The 17,879-nt window shown below is 41.0% G+C and overlaps 1 protein-coding gene across 1 annotated transcript in view; it reads left to right on the forward strand.

Moving 5' to 3' along the window:
- Positions 1-13,829: 13,829 nt before the first annotated feature.
- EIF4B (eukaryotic translation initiation factor 4B) overlaps positions 13,830-17,879 on the forward strand; it is a 37,811-nt gene continuing 33,761 nt past the window's right edge. The window contains exon 1 of the mRNA XM_034419282.3: positions 13,830-14,054. Coding sequence (XP_034275173.2) covers positions 14,042-14,054 — 13 coding nt within the window. The 5' untranslated portion in view covers positions 13,830-14,041. The remainder of the gene's footprint in view (positions 14,055-17,879) is intronic.

Raw genomic sequence — 17,879 nt, forward strand, 5'->3', positions numbered from 1 at the left:
CTAAATTTAAAAACTCAAGTCTTCTTTCTTTATTCTAGCTGCTTTTTCCAACTCTACAATAATCTTTCTGAAATTCTATTTGGTAATCCGTGTGATAGAAAGCATTGTAATATTACAATTTGCATAATAAAGTCAGAACGAGCGTCAGTTTTGTGAATGGCAAGTTGAAGTAACAAAATGTGTGTCACCTCTTTGGAATGCAGCTCCACTCCTTAGACACTGCTGTGCAAAGTCACAATACATACACGAAAGAAAAGGTGTGTCTTGAGGTCACAACCCATGTTTTATCATTTTGGCATCATCATGGCTGGATGCAGATGCCTACATTCATGATGAGATATGCAGCTGATATGAAATGTTCTCTTTCTATATAAAAATGGATGTGTGTTTGTATGTTTCAGCATAACTCTGGAACATCTTGAGCAATTTCAACCAAACTTGGTACACAGATGACTTACCTTCTGGAAAGAAATACTGTGGGGGTAAGACACTCCTACACCCCTCGGGGGGGGGGATGTTCTGTTATGATACAGCCTGTTGTGCCTTAAAATGGCTTCTACTGGACTGCCTTAAAATGAATTCTACTGTACAGCACAGTGGAGTTGCCATGGAAGTGGCTTCACAGTACTCCACAAGGGGGCTCCCTCTGGTAAGGGGGAAAATCCAATATTAGAAAGTACGTTTGGTCTTTCAACCAGGCTTTGATGATCAATAAAACATCAATAAAACCAGCTCCAACTGGTCCAGAATGCGGCTGCGTGGGTAATTACGGGAGCTGCATGGCGCTCCCGCATAACACCGCTCCTGCGCGAGCTGCACTGGCTCCCAGTGGTCTTCCAGGTGCGCTTCAAGGTGTTGGTTACCACCTTTAAAGCACTCCATGGCATAGGACCTAGTTATCTTCGAGACTGCCTTCTGCCACCGACGACCTCCCATCGACCCGTGTGCTCCCACAGAGAGGGCCTCCTCGGGGTGCCATCAGCCAAGCAATGCAGGCTGGTGACCCCCAGGGGGAGGGCCTTCTCTGTGGGGGCTCCCATCCTCTGGAATCAACTGCCCCCAGAGATAAGGGGAATCCAAGACCTCCGTGCCTTCCGCCGTGCCCTTAAAACTTTCCTTTTCCAACAAGCCGGGCTGGCCTAACAAATCCTTTTAAATGATTTTAAATTCATTTGTCTTTTTAAATTTTGGGCCAAACTGAGATATTTCCTTTTAATCTGTTCTTAATGTATTTATTATGTGTTTTTATTTGGCTGTACACCGCCCTGAGTCCCTAGGGAGAAGGGCGGTATATAAATTTGAAGTAAAATAAATAAAATAAAATAAATAAAAAATAAAACATTACTGCAACTCGGCCTGCCTGCACCACTATGAGACCGACACGACGTACATATGAGAAAAGAACTACAACATCGAACAGCTTAGTGCATATATCATGGACAAGAAGCCACTTCTAAATCAAGATCAGAAAAAATCATACCAAATGATCATCGATCAGCTAGCAAAACAACAAGGTGGTACCATTTTACTTGATGCTTCTGGGGGCACAGGGAAAACATTTTTAACTAATTTAATTCTTGCCAAAATCAGGGCTCAGGGTGAAATTGCTCTTCCTGTCTAATACAACATTGGGATAAATAAATACCTGGGCAACACGGGGTTATTGGCTAGTTCTCTATAATGATCTGTTCTAAGATGTCTATACCCCCACCCTTTGAAATATCCTAGTGTCTGAGGTGAGTCTGGCCTGTTCCCTGTGTCCTTCAGAAGGGACTTTAAGACCTGTCTCTACCAGTTGGCGTGGGACCTTTCAGGCTGGAAGTGGTTGGTGCAGTGACTGACTGCACCAGCCCTGCTCCATGTGAGCCCTTGGATTTTTATTCTTTTCCTCTATTTAATTCTGATCATTTCAACTGTTTCCATATTTACAACTATTTTACATTACTATTTTATTGTACCGTAAACCATCCAGAGTCACTCTGGATGATGAGATGGCAGTGTTTTAATTAATTAATTAATTAATTAGTAAGATAGATAAATAAATAAATAAATAAAATAAAATAAATAAATAAATAAGATTGATACAAGATGTCTATCAAATGGATACAATATGTTCTAATGTCTCTTTCCTGGTTAGTTAATGAACATTCAGGTCTCCATAGGCATATACAGTATGTAACATTCGTAATAATTTGGTCCTAATGCAAATTGACTCTCATTTTATAGCTTGTTTGAAGGCAAACAGCCGTACATAGAGAGAGCTTGCTGCCATTTTAAAGAACAACTTTTATGTTGTTCTTAGCACTGAGGAAGTCATGGATGAAATGAAAGAGTATACAGGCAATGAAAATTATAATGTGATTATTAATGCTTGTAATTTACTCACTTTTTAAAAATCCTAATCATTAAATGCATGTAAGTATCCACCACACAGAGACAAATTCAATAATTGTGATAAACTCCATATATCTGGCTATAAAGTGACAAAAGTTTATGCCCTGATGCTGGGGTCAACAACCACTGGTCCGTGGATTGCCACCGGGCCGCAGCATGCCAGAAACCAGGTCGCACAATCAACTGAAGCCCCATCCACAGGATGCAGGCCGCATGTGAAACTATGCCCCCTCAGTCCGTGAAAAAACTTCTCCCCACAGAACCGGTCCCTGGTGCCCAAAAGGCTGGGGGCCGCTGCTCTAATGTACATATTAAGTTCCGAAAGATTATTTCTAATTTCAGAGTAATACTTGGGATAGGGAGGAGTCTATAGGATAATCAGTCAAGGCAATAAATATATTGCTCGAAAATAAGATATGAGAAGTGGGAGGATGCTGTTTAAAATATACAACGGCTGGCAGTTGAAATAATTGATAAAATCAGCATTCGTTGTTGTTACTACTTCTGTCAGCCCTGGAGGCCATTTTTTTCTTGGGATCTTCAGGGCTGCCACACTAAGTGAAATGTAGTGGGTTCCAATGAGCCAGGCAACTCCAAGTGACTTCAACTCTCTCTATTCCATGTTAAAAGCAAGTAGTAAAAGGCTAGAACAAGCTTACTTAACCAGGAACAGACCAAGAATATATATTGTTAAGGCTGCTGCTACAGGCTGGCCACTGGGTGGAGTAATTGACCAGCATAGCTGATTGGACTTAAAATCCCAGCCACTTACTGGTAGAATCAGAGAACCACCAGCTGGGGCCGCTACAACCCGGAAACACAGCCAAGCCAATCCCAAGACACAACACTTAGTGTTGTGGGAAAGTGGGAGGGTGGTTTGTTAGGAAATGAATTTACCTAACTTGTTGGATTGGCAATATATAAACCATAAATATAGCTTTAAGACTGCTGTGTTGCTGTATTGCATCATACTGTGTCCTGATTGGTTAGCTCTGTAGCCAATGTCCTTAAAAGGGAGATAGAAACCTGGCATGGAGCTGGTAGAGTTATTTAGACATAATAACATTCTTGTTCTGTCCCCCTTCCCCACACAGGCAAACACACAACCAGGCACACCTGCCAAGATTTTATTAAGCAATCAGACTAGAAACCCTTGCAGATAAGAGTTTTGGCAGTAAACTGTGAAATGCCTGCCAAGTCAGTTTTCACTCACAGTAAGCAAGAGAGAGTTTATCCTCAGTCCGGTTCAGTAGCAAAAAGTAATCCACGAAGCAAGAGTTAGCCAAGGTCCAATCTAAATATGCACAAGCCAGATTTCAGGTAACGCGATGTGATCTCAGGTTTTTAACTTTGACCGTCACAAAGCCTGAAGAGCAATAACACCCACTTTTATTCCTTGTGGGGTGGGGCTGTGTGACTCAGCTCAATCTCTGGCCCTTCCATGCCTCTTTCATTGCTGCACACGCTTCTCCCTCCGATGCTGCCTGGGATCAAGCCAGGATTCATCATCCTCGCTCCCTATCTGTTGTTGTTCCGATATGCTTTCCTCCTGGTATATCCCAGGCTGTTCCTCTTGGCCTTTGGATGGAACCTGAGGCATTGCCAGAGAGGAGGGTCCTGGAGAGGGAGGTCTTATCAGTTCCTCCACATCACCTTCTGAGTCCTCTTCCTCTGTTAGGACAGGCTCGGGAGTCGGGGTCACAACAATTCTTTTCTCTGAGAGTCAAGGATGTTCAGCTTGCACCTGGAGAGGCGTGACTGGGAGGCATCTCCAGTTGGAACAGTGGATTGATTGGACCATGTAATGGACTTGTGGGTGCAGGGGAAAGGACTTTTGACTTTCCTTTGGGTGGGGAAAACCTGGGAGCTTTCAGATTCGGGTTTTCCAAGATATGCCAATATGACATAAAATGGATCTTTGAGGAATTGCCTGCCTCAGAGTCTTACTTGGTTGGGAGTGTTACTTGGAACACTGACACTCACAATTGTTTGATGGGATTTTAATACTATTTTTCAAGATAGGCTGATAACTAATTTTGATTTTGCAGACCTCTGAAATGGGTTTGGGGGATCCCCAGGAGTCCTATGGGCACACTTTAAAAAACACTGTTTTAAATAATGATATATTTCTAGTATTTGTTAAGATACAGAATTTTTTTTTTTCATGGATTATCTGTTGTTCCAATGAGACAGACTCTGAATTGCAAACAATATACTTTATATGCAGGATCGTTCTTTCAAAATACAATTTTCTTCTAGTTTTAAAGAGTCTTTTTCCCAAGCTGAAATTTAATCAGATTTTGTTAACAATACAAATAAAAATTTGAAATGGAAATACAAACCAGTTTAGCTCATCATAACTCAGTAACTAGGTATGTCTTTTTATCTTTCATGCAGATGATTGGAACCTAGCTTTTTAATCCAGATATATTTGTCTGTTTACTTATTTATTTTAGTCAACTGATATGGCCCATTTTGTAACAGTGACTCTTACAATATCCATGTATTACAGCAAAGGTTCTTTGAAGCAACTTAAAGCTGGGCCAGGGCATTGTAAATTATTATTAAATAATGAAAACTATTATGTAAAAATATTAAATAATGAAAATAATTTATATGGACATTTGGTGTAATACCAAGACATAATCAGTTACCATCTTCACAAAATTGATTCTGTCCACTAGATACATTTAGGAAGCATTAATAAGTCTGCCATCTCATAAGGCTCAAGGGGCAGAGGTGAGATCATACACCTTTACTGTTGTTGGAAGAGGGTTTGCTCCTTGTTGAAAATCATTTATATTTTTAAAATTATTTTTATTGAACTATGATTAACGAACAGTATTAGGTAACTTACATTAATATAACCATTTAGAATCTTAATGAGGTGGTGCAGTCAGCAAATACAGGTAATTCTCGACTTACAACTATGGGAAGCCCCCCACTCCCGCTCCTAGAAGAATGAAATATTTCTCTAAATGAGAAATGGAAAAACATGCTTTTTTAGAGGCAGGAAGCAGACTCACTCTTTCTTAATAGCCCTCCCCCCAGCAGATATTTTGTGCTTATTAAGAAAGACTGGACCAGCCTATCTACAAAACAAAAGACCTTCAGCTTCCGGGTGATGGGATTAAGAACAGGACATGACCCTTCAGGACATAATAGAAATAACCCACTATCATTTAGCAGAAGACACAGAGCTCACTACATTGCACAATCTCCTAAGGGTATTTCAGACATTGCACCACCCCCAGAGCAGTTAAAACTTCAACCAAACTTAGCTCAGAAAAACAGCTAGGATTTGCATTTCCTCTTTTGCCTATAGAGCCAGCTATGACTCCTACATAGCCTCTATATGATCCCATAGGAATCTGGCCACAGCCAATAGAATACATCTTCTTGCACAGGAACAGGAAGTTCAAGTGCAAAGCCCAAAGAAGGTATTAAAAAAAAACCCACCCTCAACTCCATTTTGTCAGCTGCCCAGAACCCATGTGGTTCTGCTTCATCAATAAACCATCTTTCCAATCAGCCTTCATGTTTCCAGTGTCTTTCTCCCAGCTTGGAACTGAACTAGATGGATATTTCTTCCCACACTAATGTAATGAAGCGGGCTCTGATAGATGACCACTGGATAACTTTCTATTCACTCTATTCTAAAAAGCAATGCATCCAGTTGGAAAAAGTACAAACTCAGCCAAAATCCTTTTGGTTCCTCTAGGAGGCCTCTAAGTTGTCAGAAGAAAGGAACATTCTAATGACATACAGCTTAAAGGTTGGTTAGGTCAAGGGGATCCACATGAGTTAAAAGTTGTCTATCGTCAGAAGATGATTTGAATCTATGCTTCAGTAATCTACAAAAAGAATTATAACTGTTTTGCAAAGAAACTCAGTAATTAGGAAATGTCAATTAAAAATGACAAATGTATATGACCATATGAATTGCTGAGTTAACAGAATCCTTTGTCTAGAAGGGTATAAAACCATTGTACCTAATTTCTGTCTTTGTTCAACGCTTCATGTACAGAGCTTTGAACTATTGCGCAATATATAAATTTGTCTCTGATTAACCCAAAAGTTGTGTTTGTCTTATTAAATCCACAACATTTATGGCACCCTCCAGATGGGACTACAAGGCAGAGAACTTTTGTTCTACCAGACAGCCTGCCTCAGCGGGAATCGACGCCTCTCCAAGGAAAATCCACTGGCCGGCCATTAGGACTCCTTTGAAGTCCACGGAGATTCAGTGAGGAGGTGCCGTAAACCCGCTGACGAAGACAGGCCAGTCAAGAATCCTTGAAGGTTAATCAGACACAGAGACTCAACATAAATACATAAGAAAGAAAGAAAGAAAGAAAGAAAGAAAGAAAGAAAGAAAGAAAGAAAGAAAGAAAGAAAGAAAGAAAGAAAGAGGAAAAGAAAACAGGTAAGTATAAATCAGAGAGTTAAAGTCTCTCTGTTTAGAGGTGTCTACCCTTTAAAGGGGTGGAAGAGTGGGGCTTGATCACCCCCCTAAGGGACCAGGTGGCATCCTGAAGTCTCTGGAATTAAGTATTTAAGTATTGGAATTAAGGAACTAAGTATTGTGTGTAATCTTATGTGTGGTAAGAGAAGAATTAATTGCAGTGTTATAAAATTTCTGATAAACTGACATTCTTAAACAGCCAGAGAACTCTGAAAGAACTAAGAAGACATTGTTTACTGTTCTTCCCTCCCGGGGTTTAGCAGGCAGTAAAAAGGTTAAAGCCTGTCTAAATGGGAAAACAGATATGACTTGATCAATTTGGTGTGATTTCTGTTAAATATATATACGTGTATATATATAATGATAGTGTATAAAATTGAATGGAATTGAATTGATTGTGATATGTGTGGCTGCCAGAAAAGTGAGTAGATTTGTGCTTGAGGCTGTGGGAGATGTTTCAGATGATTGTAATGGTGGGATTTTTTTTGTATGTGAAATTGGTTTAAAGAAGTCTGATTGCAGTACAAATATGAAAAGCCTGTGTGTTGATAAAGTGAGAAATTAGAGAAATACTGAATGTGTTGCTTTGTTGTAAGAATGCTGAATGGAAGAGGGAAGTGAGGCGTGCTTCCTTGAGTGCTGTAAAACATTTTTTTCCCTCTTCCCCACTCCTTTTCCTTTGTAAGAGAGAAACAGTTCTTTTAACTTTTTTTTCTCTCCTTTCTCTCACACCCCCCATCCCTCCTCCTCTTTCTGCGAAGCCTCTTTCATTAACATATGAAAGGTATGCAGATACATAGATCCTTTCTGCTCTGAATACATTTTTATTTTATTTTTATTTTTTTCTTTTCTGGAAATTTTTGGAGGTTTAAAAACGCTTCATTAAACCTGTACTCAGAATCCTGTTGTTTCGCCAGGCTGGGTTAGCAACATAATTTTAAATCGGATGTTTTAAATTTCTGGGGTTTTAAATTGAGCCGAATCCATTTAATATTTTTAATTATTTTAAATTGGTGTTTGTCTTGTTTTTTTAAACAAAATAGGCTGTACACCGCCTTGAGTCCTTCGGGAGAAGGGTGGTATAGAAATAAAATTATTTTTATTCTTATTTTTATTCTATCTCAAAGAAATGATTTTGAAAGATTTTTTGAATCTGACTTGCATTTTCGGGAGGCAGAGAATTACATTTTGCAGCTAAAATTACTGTTCTTTTAAGAATTGTTACAGTGCTGAGTTAGAAATTACAATATGTAGTAAGAGAGATTCAGTGGCATTTCTGTCTAAAATGTTAGATTCTGCCTCGAGAGTATGCTTGTTTTTGTCCACTTCAGTTTACAAGGAAATTAGATATTGGTGCTGAGGAGCTAATTTGTTTATACGGTAGTTGAAGGGTGAGAGGAAGTTTTAAGGGAAGTCAGAAAGTTGCCAGAAGTTTGTCTACACAGACTTGTGCTGACAGTGGTAGGAGAATTGTATAAGAAGGAGTTAGAGAAAGTAGAATTGATGGAAAGGAGAAGGTATGTGATGTGTTTTTGGAAAGTTATGGAAGTTGGCAGAATGAAATGTGGAAGTGCTAAGAAGTAGAAGAGAAGTGGTGATATGGGCAGGGGAGACAGCGTTAAAGGTTGCCCGATCCAAAGAAGAGGAAGTGGTGTTTTTCGTTGACAGAGATCAGATTACATGAACAAAGCATTTGAATCCACTTAATCAGTGAAGGGAGTGTTGGAAGATTTGAGAAGCTCAATATTAAAAGCACAAGAAAATTCCCCTAAAGAAAATAAGCAGAAACTCAGGCAGAGTTCAGCCCCCACCTTTGCCAATGGGCCATTAAGAAACTGAGACGCCGCCTTATTTCCACAACAATGGAAGAATAAAAGATGTGTTTGTTTGTTTCTTGCTTGCCTTACTAGGAACAATAAACTGATTCCAGGAGTTTTGAATTCAGGAAGGGAAAGCTCTGCCTTTCAGCAATCTTTAAAGGGAAAGACTTTCCCCCCCCCCAACAGGAGTAGTGAAAAAAAAAAATCACTCCTGATAGAAAGGAGGGGTGGCGTCTCCGCCTCCATCTATAAACAAGCAAGAATTAAGATAATTCTATGCAAAATTAATTGAATCTGGACCTTGGAGTTTGAAATGGGAGGGACATGAAAGAGGAAGCCTTGAAAATTTGAAACAGGCTTTAACCAGGGCTCCTGTATTGGGTTTGCCAAATTTGGAAAAGCCATTCGGTCTCTTTGTAGGCACACACACACACACACACACACACACACAAATTGAATTGCACGAGTGGTGTTGGCTCAGAAAGTAGGAAATTGACCTTTGAGGGAGCCCTCATTGTAAGCACCCCACATCAAGTCAGAACTATCCTTCAGTGGTGGTTATCTGATTCAAGATTCTAAACAAAAATGAAACAATTTTAATGCAGCAGACAGATTTGATTTTACCTACAGATCACAATTTGAATCAAGCACAGTTCTTAACCAACACCAGATCAATGGATCACCTTGGATGAGAACATTATGGTGATGAAATAATTGGTTTACATACAAAAATAAGACCTGATTTGGAGGGACACCCCCTGGAGACAAATTGTCTCGAAATTGGTCTGCTCAAACCCTTGAATTGTATTCATTAAATTAAGCTCTATGGACAGGGAGCCTGGATAGCTCAGTAGACAAATGCATTGTAATTTTACACCAGCTGTCTGAAATTACTGTAAATTCGAATCTCACCAGGCTCAAGGTTGACTCAGCCTTCCATCCTTTCTAAGGTAGGTGAATTGAGGACCCAGTTTGTGGGGGGCAATAAGCTGACTTTATGATGGCTATTGCTTAATGCATTGTAACCCTTAGTCTCTGGACATCATTTGGCAAAATATGGATGGAGTCATTGGGGACTTCAAGCTATTGTAGATGAACTTTTAAACTAAGCTATGGTTGTATTGGGATATATCCTTTAGTAACATCAATTATAAACAAATGTTTCGTTTGTAAAAAGGTGAATGAACATGCTGTCAGAAAACAACAGATGGGTAAGAGGTACCACCAGCTTTAAGACCATTTCAATGTATTCATGTGGATTTTACAGAATTACCAAAAGTGGGGAGTGTAAAATATTTATTAGCCATAGTGAACCACCTCATAGGGTGGTTGCAGCTTTTATCTGCAGTAATGCTACAGCAACAGTGGTGTCAAGAGTTTTACCCAACCTAGACAGATTATCATCATATGAACTGTTGTTTGGAGTAGTTTTCACTACAAGGAAGCATATGCATTAATTCCCTGGAAACCAGAGACAAAGTATTGAAACAATATGTGTATAACCTGTCCAGATATTTTGAAGTTTTTAGGAAACAAGGACTATTAGCCCAAACACCACCTTTGAAGTTTCCAGTCCACAAATTCCACCATGATGATTGGATGTTAATCCAAACTGGACGGAAGTTAGACCCCAAGTGAACGGGCCCAATCTCATCAAGGAAATCCATTGGAGTTGATGATCCAAAAGACCCAAGGGACTGATAGGCAGCCACCAGTGGGAATAGCGTTCTTCATCATCTGGACTATTTTTGTATTTTTTCTTTCTTAGGATTCAGTGGTTGCCTATGCTATTTCCCAACTGAAAAGGACTACAACTGCTCAGATTCCTTTGCACGCTCGCCCAGATGTATTGGTTTTGTAATTGTGCTTTTAAGATCTTAGGAGGACGGTCCTGGATCCACTGGATGAAACTGATACCAGGTAACAAAAACTGACAGGCCATTGGCGCGGAAGTTTAAGAAGAATACACCCTGCTGAGTCCTACCGACAACGGGCTCTCTACGCATGGTGGTGATCATCAGCCTTGCTGAATCACTCCGGAAGCTGATTCTCAACGCACGGCGGAAGATTCATCAGGAGGAAACTACCTTCACATTGCACATATACATTTTCTTAGCTTTAATATAACTCTTTCTTACACATGCTAATGTTATTAGAAGTTTGGGAGTACGTTTTGTGGGTACTTGTTTTTTTAATCTTGCTAGTAATTTTGTTTTACATATATAAGGAACATTTTTGTGGTAGACCTAGGATTTTTCTTGCTACTCCTGTTTCCCAAACCACACACACCACTAACCCTCTCCCTGACGTAGTGAGCTTCACACCATAGTTGATTATGATTTGTTTATGGCTTTGGACATTATTCGCACTAGGACTCTCAGGTGAACATAAGATGAACATTGATTCCCCAAGTAGAGACACTTTAGGTCAAGTTCGCTCCCGCCAAAAACGCATTGTCTATGCACGTGGTTCTTACTTTAGACCTAAGTCAACTCCACCACCTAAGGTTGCACTATTGACATTCCCAGCTGAGGGGGGAATAGATAAGGAAAATGGGCCTCTACAACAATTGCATAGAGACTATATATCACGGATTTTGGAATAAAGTCAAGATCTTGTTAAACAGTATGACCCTACCCTAGGTCAGAAATGCTGCTTATGTTTATCTGCTAGCCCTGCATCTTATCATGCTGTTCCTGTCAAACCACAACTCTGGGTTAGAACAAAGGCTACCAGAAATAAACTTTAAGAAGGGAAAGTGGGGTGGATGGAATCTGTCCAAGACCATTTCAACCTCCAGAATTTCCGCTCTGGTTCAACTTAAAGTCCAAATCAGGTTTGTGTATCCTTTTTCCACCTGGAAATACTACCTCTCGATATGTTTTTGAAGGACCAATTCTCAGAGATAAACAGAAGGACCCCTCACTGGAAGTCCCATTGCAACCACTGGCAGGAATGTTTGTGGCAGGGATTTAGGAGTCTGGACTAATGCAAGGAACTACTGAGTGCATGCCTTTTCCATAAATCTTCTTATGTGGAAAGGATGCATATTTGTGTTTACCAACAAACTGGACAGGAACATGTAACGAATCAGGTGTGGTCAGAGAAATAGCCAAGGAATTGCAGGATAGGGCTTCCAAGATAGGTCAGAGGATATAAACAACTGACATGTGGTTTTCTTGGTTGCCTGGATCCGGGTGGATTAATATGGCTGTGGCAGGCCTAGCTTTTATTCCTTGTGCAATCCCTATGCTGAAACATCTATCAATAAGAGCAGTAAAGGAGATTCAAGTTGAAAAGGAACTAGCTTTGACAGAACATTTTCTTAATCAACTTGGTCCCTATCCTGTGGAAGAACATAAAGATTCTGAGGCAGACCCATATGAGGAAATGGAACCTGTAGAAAGAGGTAGAGAATCTCCCCAAGAATCAAGAGAGTAAAAAAAAAAAAAACAATCAAGAACTACCTATCCTTTACTTTTATTAATTATCTTTTGTTAGACCCTATATATGGTAGATTTGTTTATTGGAACCTTGTATACTCAGAAGTTAAACTTATATGAGAATAGTGAAAGTTTCTGCATTGAAAAACTTTCAGAGGGGGGAATAATGTAATGAAGCGGGCTCTGATAGATGACCACTGGATAACTTTCTATTCACTCTATTCTAAAAAGCAATGCATCCGGAACATTCTAATGACATACAGCTTAAAGGTTGGTTAGATCAAGGGGATCCACATGAGTTAAAGTTGTCTATCGTCAGAAGATGATTTGAATCTATGCTTCAGTAATCTACAAAAAGAATTATAACTGTTTTGCAAAGAAACTCAGTAATTAGGAAATGTCAATTAAAAATGACAAATGTATATGACCATATGAATTGCTGAGTTAACAGAATCCTTTGTCTAGAAGGGTATAAAACCATTGTACCTAATTTCTGTCTTTGTTCAACGCTTCATGTACAGAGCTTTGAACTATTGCGCAATATATAAATTTGTCTCTGATTAACCCATAAGAGCCTTGGTAGTACAGGGGCTTAAGGCACCCTGTTATTAAGCTGATTAAGACCAGCTGCCTGCAATTCTGCAGGGTTCGAATCTCGCCAAAGGCTCAAGGTTGACTCAGCCTTCCATCCTTTCTAAGGTAGGTGAAATGAGGACCCAGTTGTGGGGGCAATAAGCTGACTTTGTATAAATATACAAAAGGATGAAGGCTATTGCTGAGCACATTGTAAGCCGCCCTGAGTCTTCGGAGAAGGGCGGCATATAAATCAAATTAAAAAAAAAAAAAAAAAAAAAAAAAACCCAAAAGTTGTGTTTGTCTTATTAAATCCACAACAACACAACCATTCGTTTGATATTACAATGGCACAGAAAAAAGTGACATGGCCATTTCTCACACTTACGACCACTGCAGCATCCCCATGGTCACAGGATCAAACTGTGAACGCTGGGCAACTGCTATGCATTTATGACAGTTGTGCAGTTTATGACAGCCATTTGATTGTTAAGTGAACCCAGCTCCCCCCATTGACTTTGCTTGTTGGAAGCTCTCTGGGAAGGTTACATGACTCAGGGATAGTGCAATTGCCACAGTTGGCAAGTGCCTGAATTTTGATCACACAACCCTGGGGACGCTGCAGTGGTTGTGTGAAAAATAGTCATAAGCTATTTTTGATGCCATTGTAACTGTAAGTTGAGGGCTACCTGTAATATAAAACACTGTATTCTGATGCATATTATCTTGGTTGTTGTCCCAAGGTAATCAGTATGCTGGACAAAAATGAGAAAGGAATGCAAATAAATATTCCTCATGGGTAAAACTCTGTCCAGTCCAGTATTGCTGGTAGGAAGGTATGGGTTTAAGAGCAGAATATCTGGTATGGAAACCGAAAGACCATTCATTTTAATTGCAGGTGCGGGTAAAAGCATATACATATATATATATATAGTTCCAAAGTCTCCAATGCCTGTGCATATTTTCATTTCCTAATTCTAAAGTTTCCAAAGTCTCTGATCTTCAGATTATGGAAGCTGCAATATTAATTTATCCGAGGCCCCAGGCTGCAGTAAATTCAGTAATAACGTCACCGCTAGAGAGCAAAGATTTTTTTTTTAAAGGAAATTTTTCTACCCAGGCCCACCGACGTTTGTTCCCGCGCGCTAGGTCTCCATCACCGCTCTGGGGTTGTGAACCGCAAAGCCAATTCGCCCCTTTGGTTTCTCGCCTATTCCCTCCCCAATTTTTTTTTCTTTTTTTTTTTTTGCCTCCGCCCTTCTGAGAAAAGAGGAGGTGGTGCCGCCTTCGCTATAATCACGTGACGGGCGCATCCGGGCCTTTTGCCTTCTCTCGCTCATCCCAACATGGCGGCCTCAGGTGAGCGGTGCTCCGCGGGACGCGGGCCTTCGCTTTAAGACAGGCCGGTAGCGTCCGGCTCGATCTCATTCCAACGCCGAGTTGCAGGGGAGAGGCCTGCCGCGAAGCGTCCGCGGGCCCTCGGCGTCCCTTTTAGGCCTGCTGGGCGCCGACGGGGTGGGGGTGGGGGTGGGGTGGGGTGGTTGGGGGTTGGGTGGGGGGTAGTGGAAGGCTAAACCCGAATCGGCGCGCGCCGCGGTTTCCGAACGCGACCAGCGGCTCCGTGGGGGGGTCGTTCTGGCTTCGAGCACGCGGGCGGCGGAAGCGGCACCCGCGCGCCCGAATTAAGTGACCAGCAATCTGCACGTGGGGTGGGGGTGTGGGTGGGGAGGGGAAGCGAAGAGAGGGAGGGAGGGAGGGAGGGGGAGAAAGAGCAGATGGAACCTTCGGCCGCCTTCCAGTGCGCAGCCGCGGCGGGCCCGGGTTGAAACGGGGAAGGGAAGGGCCTGGGCGGCACCCACGTGGGTGTCGTTCCTGATGGCTCCCCCACAGAGAAGAGTGGGGCTTGGGTGTCCTTTCTCGCCCCCACGGGCAGAGAGAGAGAGAGACTCCCTCCCTCCCCCCCTTTTTTTTAAACCCCGCTTCCTTTCTGCCCAGCGCTCCTTTCCTTCCCCCCCCTCTTTTATCTTCCTCCTGGAGAAAGGACTGAATAGTTCCTGTGGGGAATTGTGTCTTGTCTGTCTCTTAAGGGGTCACGAGCACATGAGGTGGCCTATGGGGCCCTCTCGGCCATTTGCTTACAACCCTGTCGTGAATCTCCCGCAAGCAATGACGTAAGGAGATCCGGCCTACCTTGGAGGCTGCTGCTCTTAAGGGCTGCTGGGCGAAGATTGGAAAAAACAACAACAACAACAACACAGCAAAGGGCCCGAAAGGGGTTTTAATGCAGATCGGTTGTGTGATCGTCGTTGTCATCCTCTCTTTAAGAAATGAGAGGAGGCACGGCCTTCTCTTTTTTTTGGAAATGGGAGGAGGAGGAGGAGGGGGGGGTGCACTGCCTAGTCCACGGATGGATTCTGTACCAGGCAGTAAAGTCTGCACTGGGTTTACTTTTCGCTTCCCTGCCTTTCCATACCTTGCCAATTAAACACGCCGTGTAACGGGTAAGTCCTCGTCTTCACAACCGGAAGGGAGCCCAGGATTTATGTTGCTTAAGTGAAAAACTGGTTCAGGGAGTTTTTTGCCCCTGTTTTATGACTTTTTCTCGCCACGTTGGTTAAAGTGAATCGCTGCAGTCGTTAAAATTAGTAACACGGTTGTTAAGTGAACCTGGTTTCCCCTTTGCCTTTGCTTGCCAGAAGGTCACGAAAAGACAATCACGTGACCTTGGGACACCGCAAGGGTCATAAGTATGAACCAGTTGCCAAGCATCCAAATGTAAATCACATGACTGTGAGGATGCTGCACCGGTCATAAGTGTGAAAAATGGTCATAAGTCACTTTTTTCAGTGCTGTTGTAACTTCAAATGGTCACTAAGCGAACTGTTGTAAGTCAAGGACTACCTGTATTTCTAAAAATGATGTTTATATTCATGATCTTCCTAGAATAGTTCTATGTGCTAAATGTTACTCTTGTAACATTTGCCATAATGCATCCGTGTCCATTATAGAGTGTCTTATACACAAACCACCTCTACAGTTGGGGGGGGGGGATGTTGCATATTGATATATGTGGTAGAATGAACTCTTATCCAGTCCAATCTATAGAATAGTTTTTAAAAACAGTTTTTGTTGTTCAGTTGCCAAACTCTTCATGACCCCATGGACCAGAGCATGCCAGGCTCCCCTGCCCTTCCTTGGTCCCTGCTATTGTCCTAATTTAAAACAGAAAGCCAGTAACTCATGAAGCAGATTGCGGTAGGGCTTCTGCATTTATGTTCTTCTACCTTCATGTCTTTGTGGGTGGGTGTTTACTATTGGGAAACATTCATGAATGACGTCCTTCATTAAAATATCAAATGATTCTGATGACTTTAGCATTTCATTATCTAATATGAATAGATAAAGCCTACCCTGCAATCATTTTTTTCCAGTAGCTTTGACTGTGCTGTTATATGCGTACTTCAGATAATACTGCTTATGTAGCGTTGTCCTTGGAAGGAATACCTGGGCTTGTAATGTACTAATCATGATCTTGAATAGAATTTTGTGATTTAATTTTGAGGCTTTTAATATGTGCAGGGTTTTCTCATGTGGTAGAATGTTATCATCTGCACAGAAACTTCTATAGATCATAGAGTGACCTCTCTTTACTGTTAAAGCCTTAATTTCTAATTGAATATAACTTCCTATTTCTAGTTATTTTCCCTTAGCTGCCATTACTGTCTCAAATATTTGCCCAAAAGGTATTTTTGGAAAAAGAATGATAGATCTGGGATAGATTTAATAGGATTACCAGATAGCAGGGTTGTTCCTACGGTAGCTTGATTGAGGAAATATATTAGAAGAATATTTAGACATCAAGAATTTTATCACATTATTTCACAGAAGATTAGTACCAGCAGAAATTTTCTTTAAAAAGTAGCTTTTTGAGTTCCAATAATTTTTACCTTCATCTGCATTTTACCTAGGAAGTTCTGTATGTTTTAGGGTGCATTCTCAGTTCATAAGGAATGTGGCAAAAAAGATTTAGATGTGATTCCCCAAGATGACAAATTGAAGCATGATAGTTAAAAACATTTACTTAGGGATCTTAATCCCCCTTCCCAACTGGGTGCATAGAGTGCACATTTTTAAAAAAATGTACATATAATTGCAAACAAATATAATTGCAATAGAAAGTGGTTGCCAGCCAGTATACTGTAGATATTTTTGTAGAAGTATTCTAAAGTATACTGTATCTTGAACTTGGAGCTGAACCCAGAAGGATATTTCTTCCTACAATCTTGACTGCACCACTCACTATGCTAGAAATCCAGCATATAAAACTGTGTAAATACTGTGGGGGGGGGGTTCTTTTCATTCAATGATGTCCAGTTCTTAGAGGCTGCCTGGACAAGTCCCTGCAGTTTTCTTGGCAAGTGGCTTGCCACTTCCTCCTTCCTAGGACTGAAGAGAAAATGACTAGTCCAAGTTGGGTCACCCAGCTGTTTTTGTGCTTAAGGCGGGACCAGTCTTTCAGTTTCTAGCTGATGCCTTAACCACTGAAACCAAACTAGCTTTATAGTAATCTAAACCTTTTAGGAATAGCACCATGCAAAAGGCTTAGATTCATTTAAACTCTGTTATGCAATTCCCTGAATGTGACTGATCCTTTGTCTTAAACAGAAGTCCTGTTGCAAGGTTGCCCATACTGTGACCAACACCCAGTTGTTAGCACATGAAACTGATCAACACAGTTGAAACTTTGGGCTTTCCCAGAAGTCAGGCATATATGCCGCAGGCCCAATGCCTGTATGTGCCTACAAGTCAGTATTGATTCAAAATATGTGCCTTTGAATTACTGTTGATCAGTTTTAACTTTTGATGGTTGTTTGGAGAAATTGTTGCAATGTTCTTGGCAAAATTTCAAAAGTGGTTTGCCCTTGCCTGCTTCCTATGACTGAGAATGACTGGCCCATAGTCACCCCGCTTTTCATGCTTAAAGCTGGACTAGAAACTTAAACTTTCCCACTTTGTAGCTTAATGTTTTAAACACTATACCAACATGGTTCGCAATATTTGCCCCAAAGCTGTCTGCAAAATTCATTATCAGATGCATACATATGAGAATAATTTGCTTCATGCTGGAATTCTGAAAATTAATCTTTAAGGTGTATTTATCACTTTAAAAACCTAATCTCTATA

This window comes from Pantherophis guttatus, chromosome 2 (genome assembly GCF_059756535.1).
Source record: "Pantherophis guttatus breed Tessera chromosome 2, ASM5975653v1, whole genome shotgun sequence".
Taxonomy (NCBI): Eukaryota; Metazoa; Chordata; class Lepidosauria; order Squamata; family Colubridae; genus Pantherophis; species Pantherophis guttatus.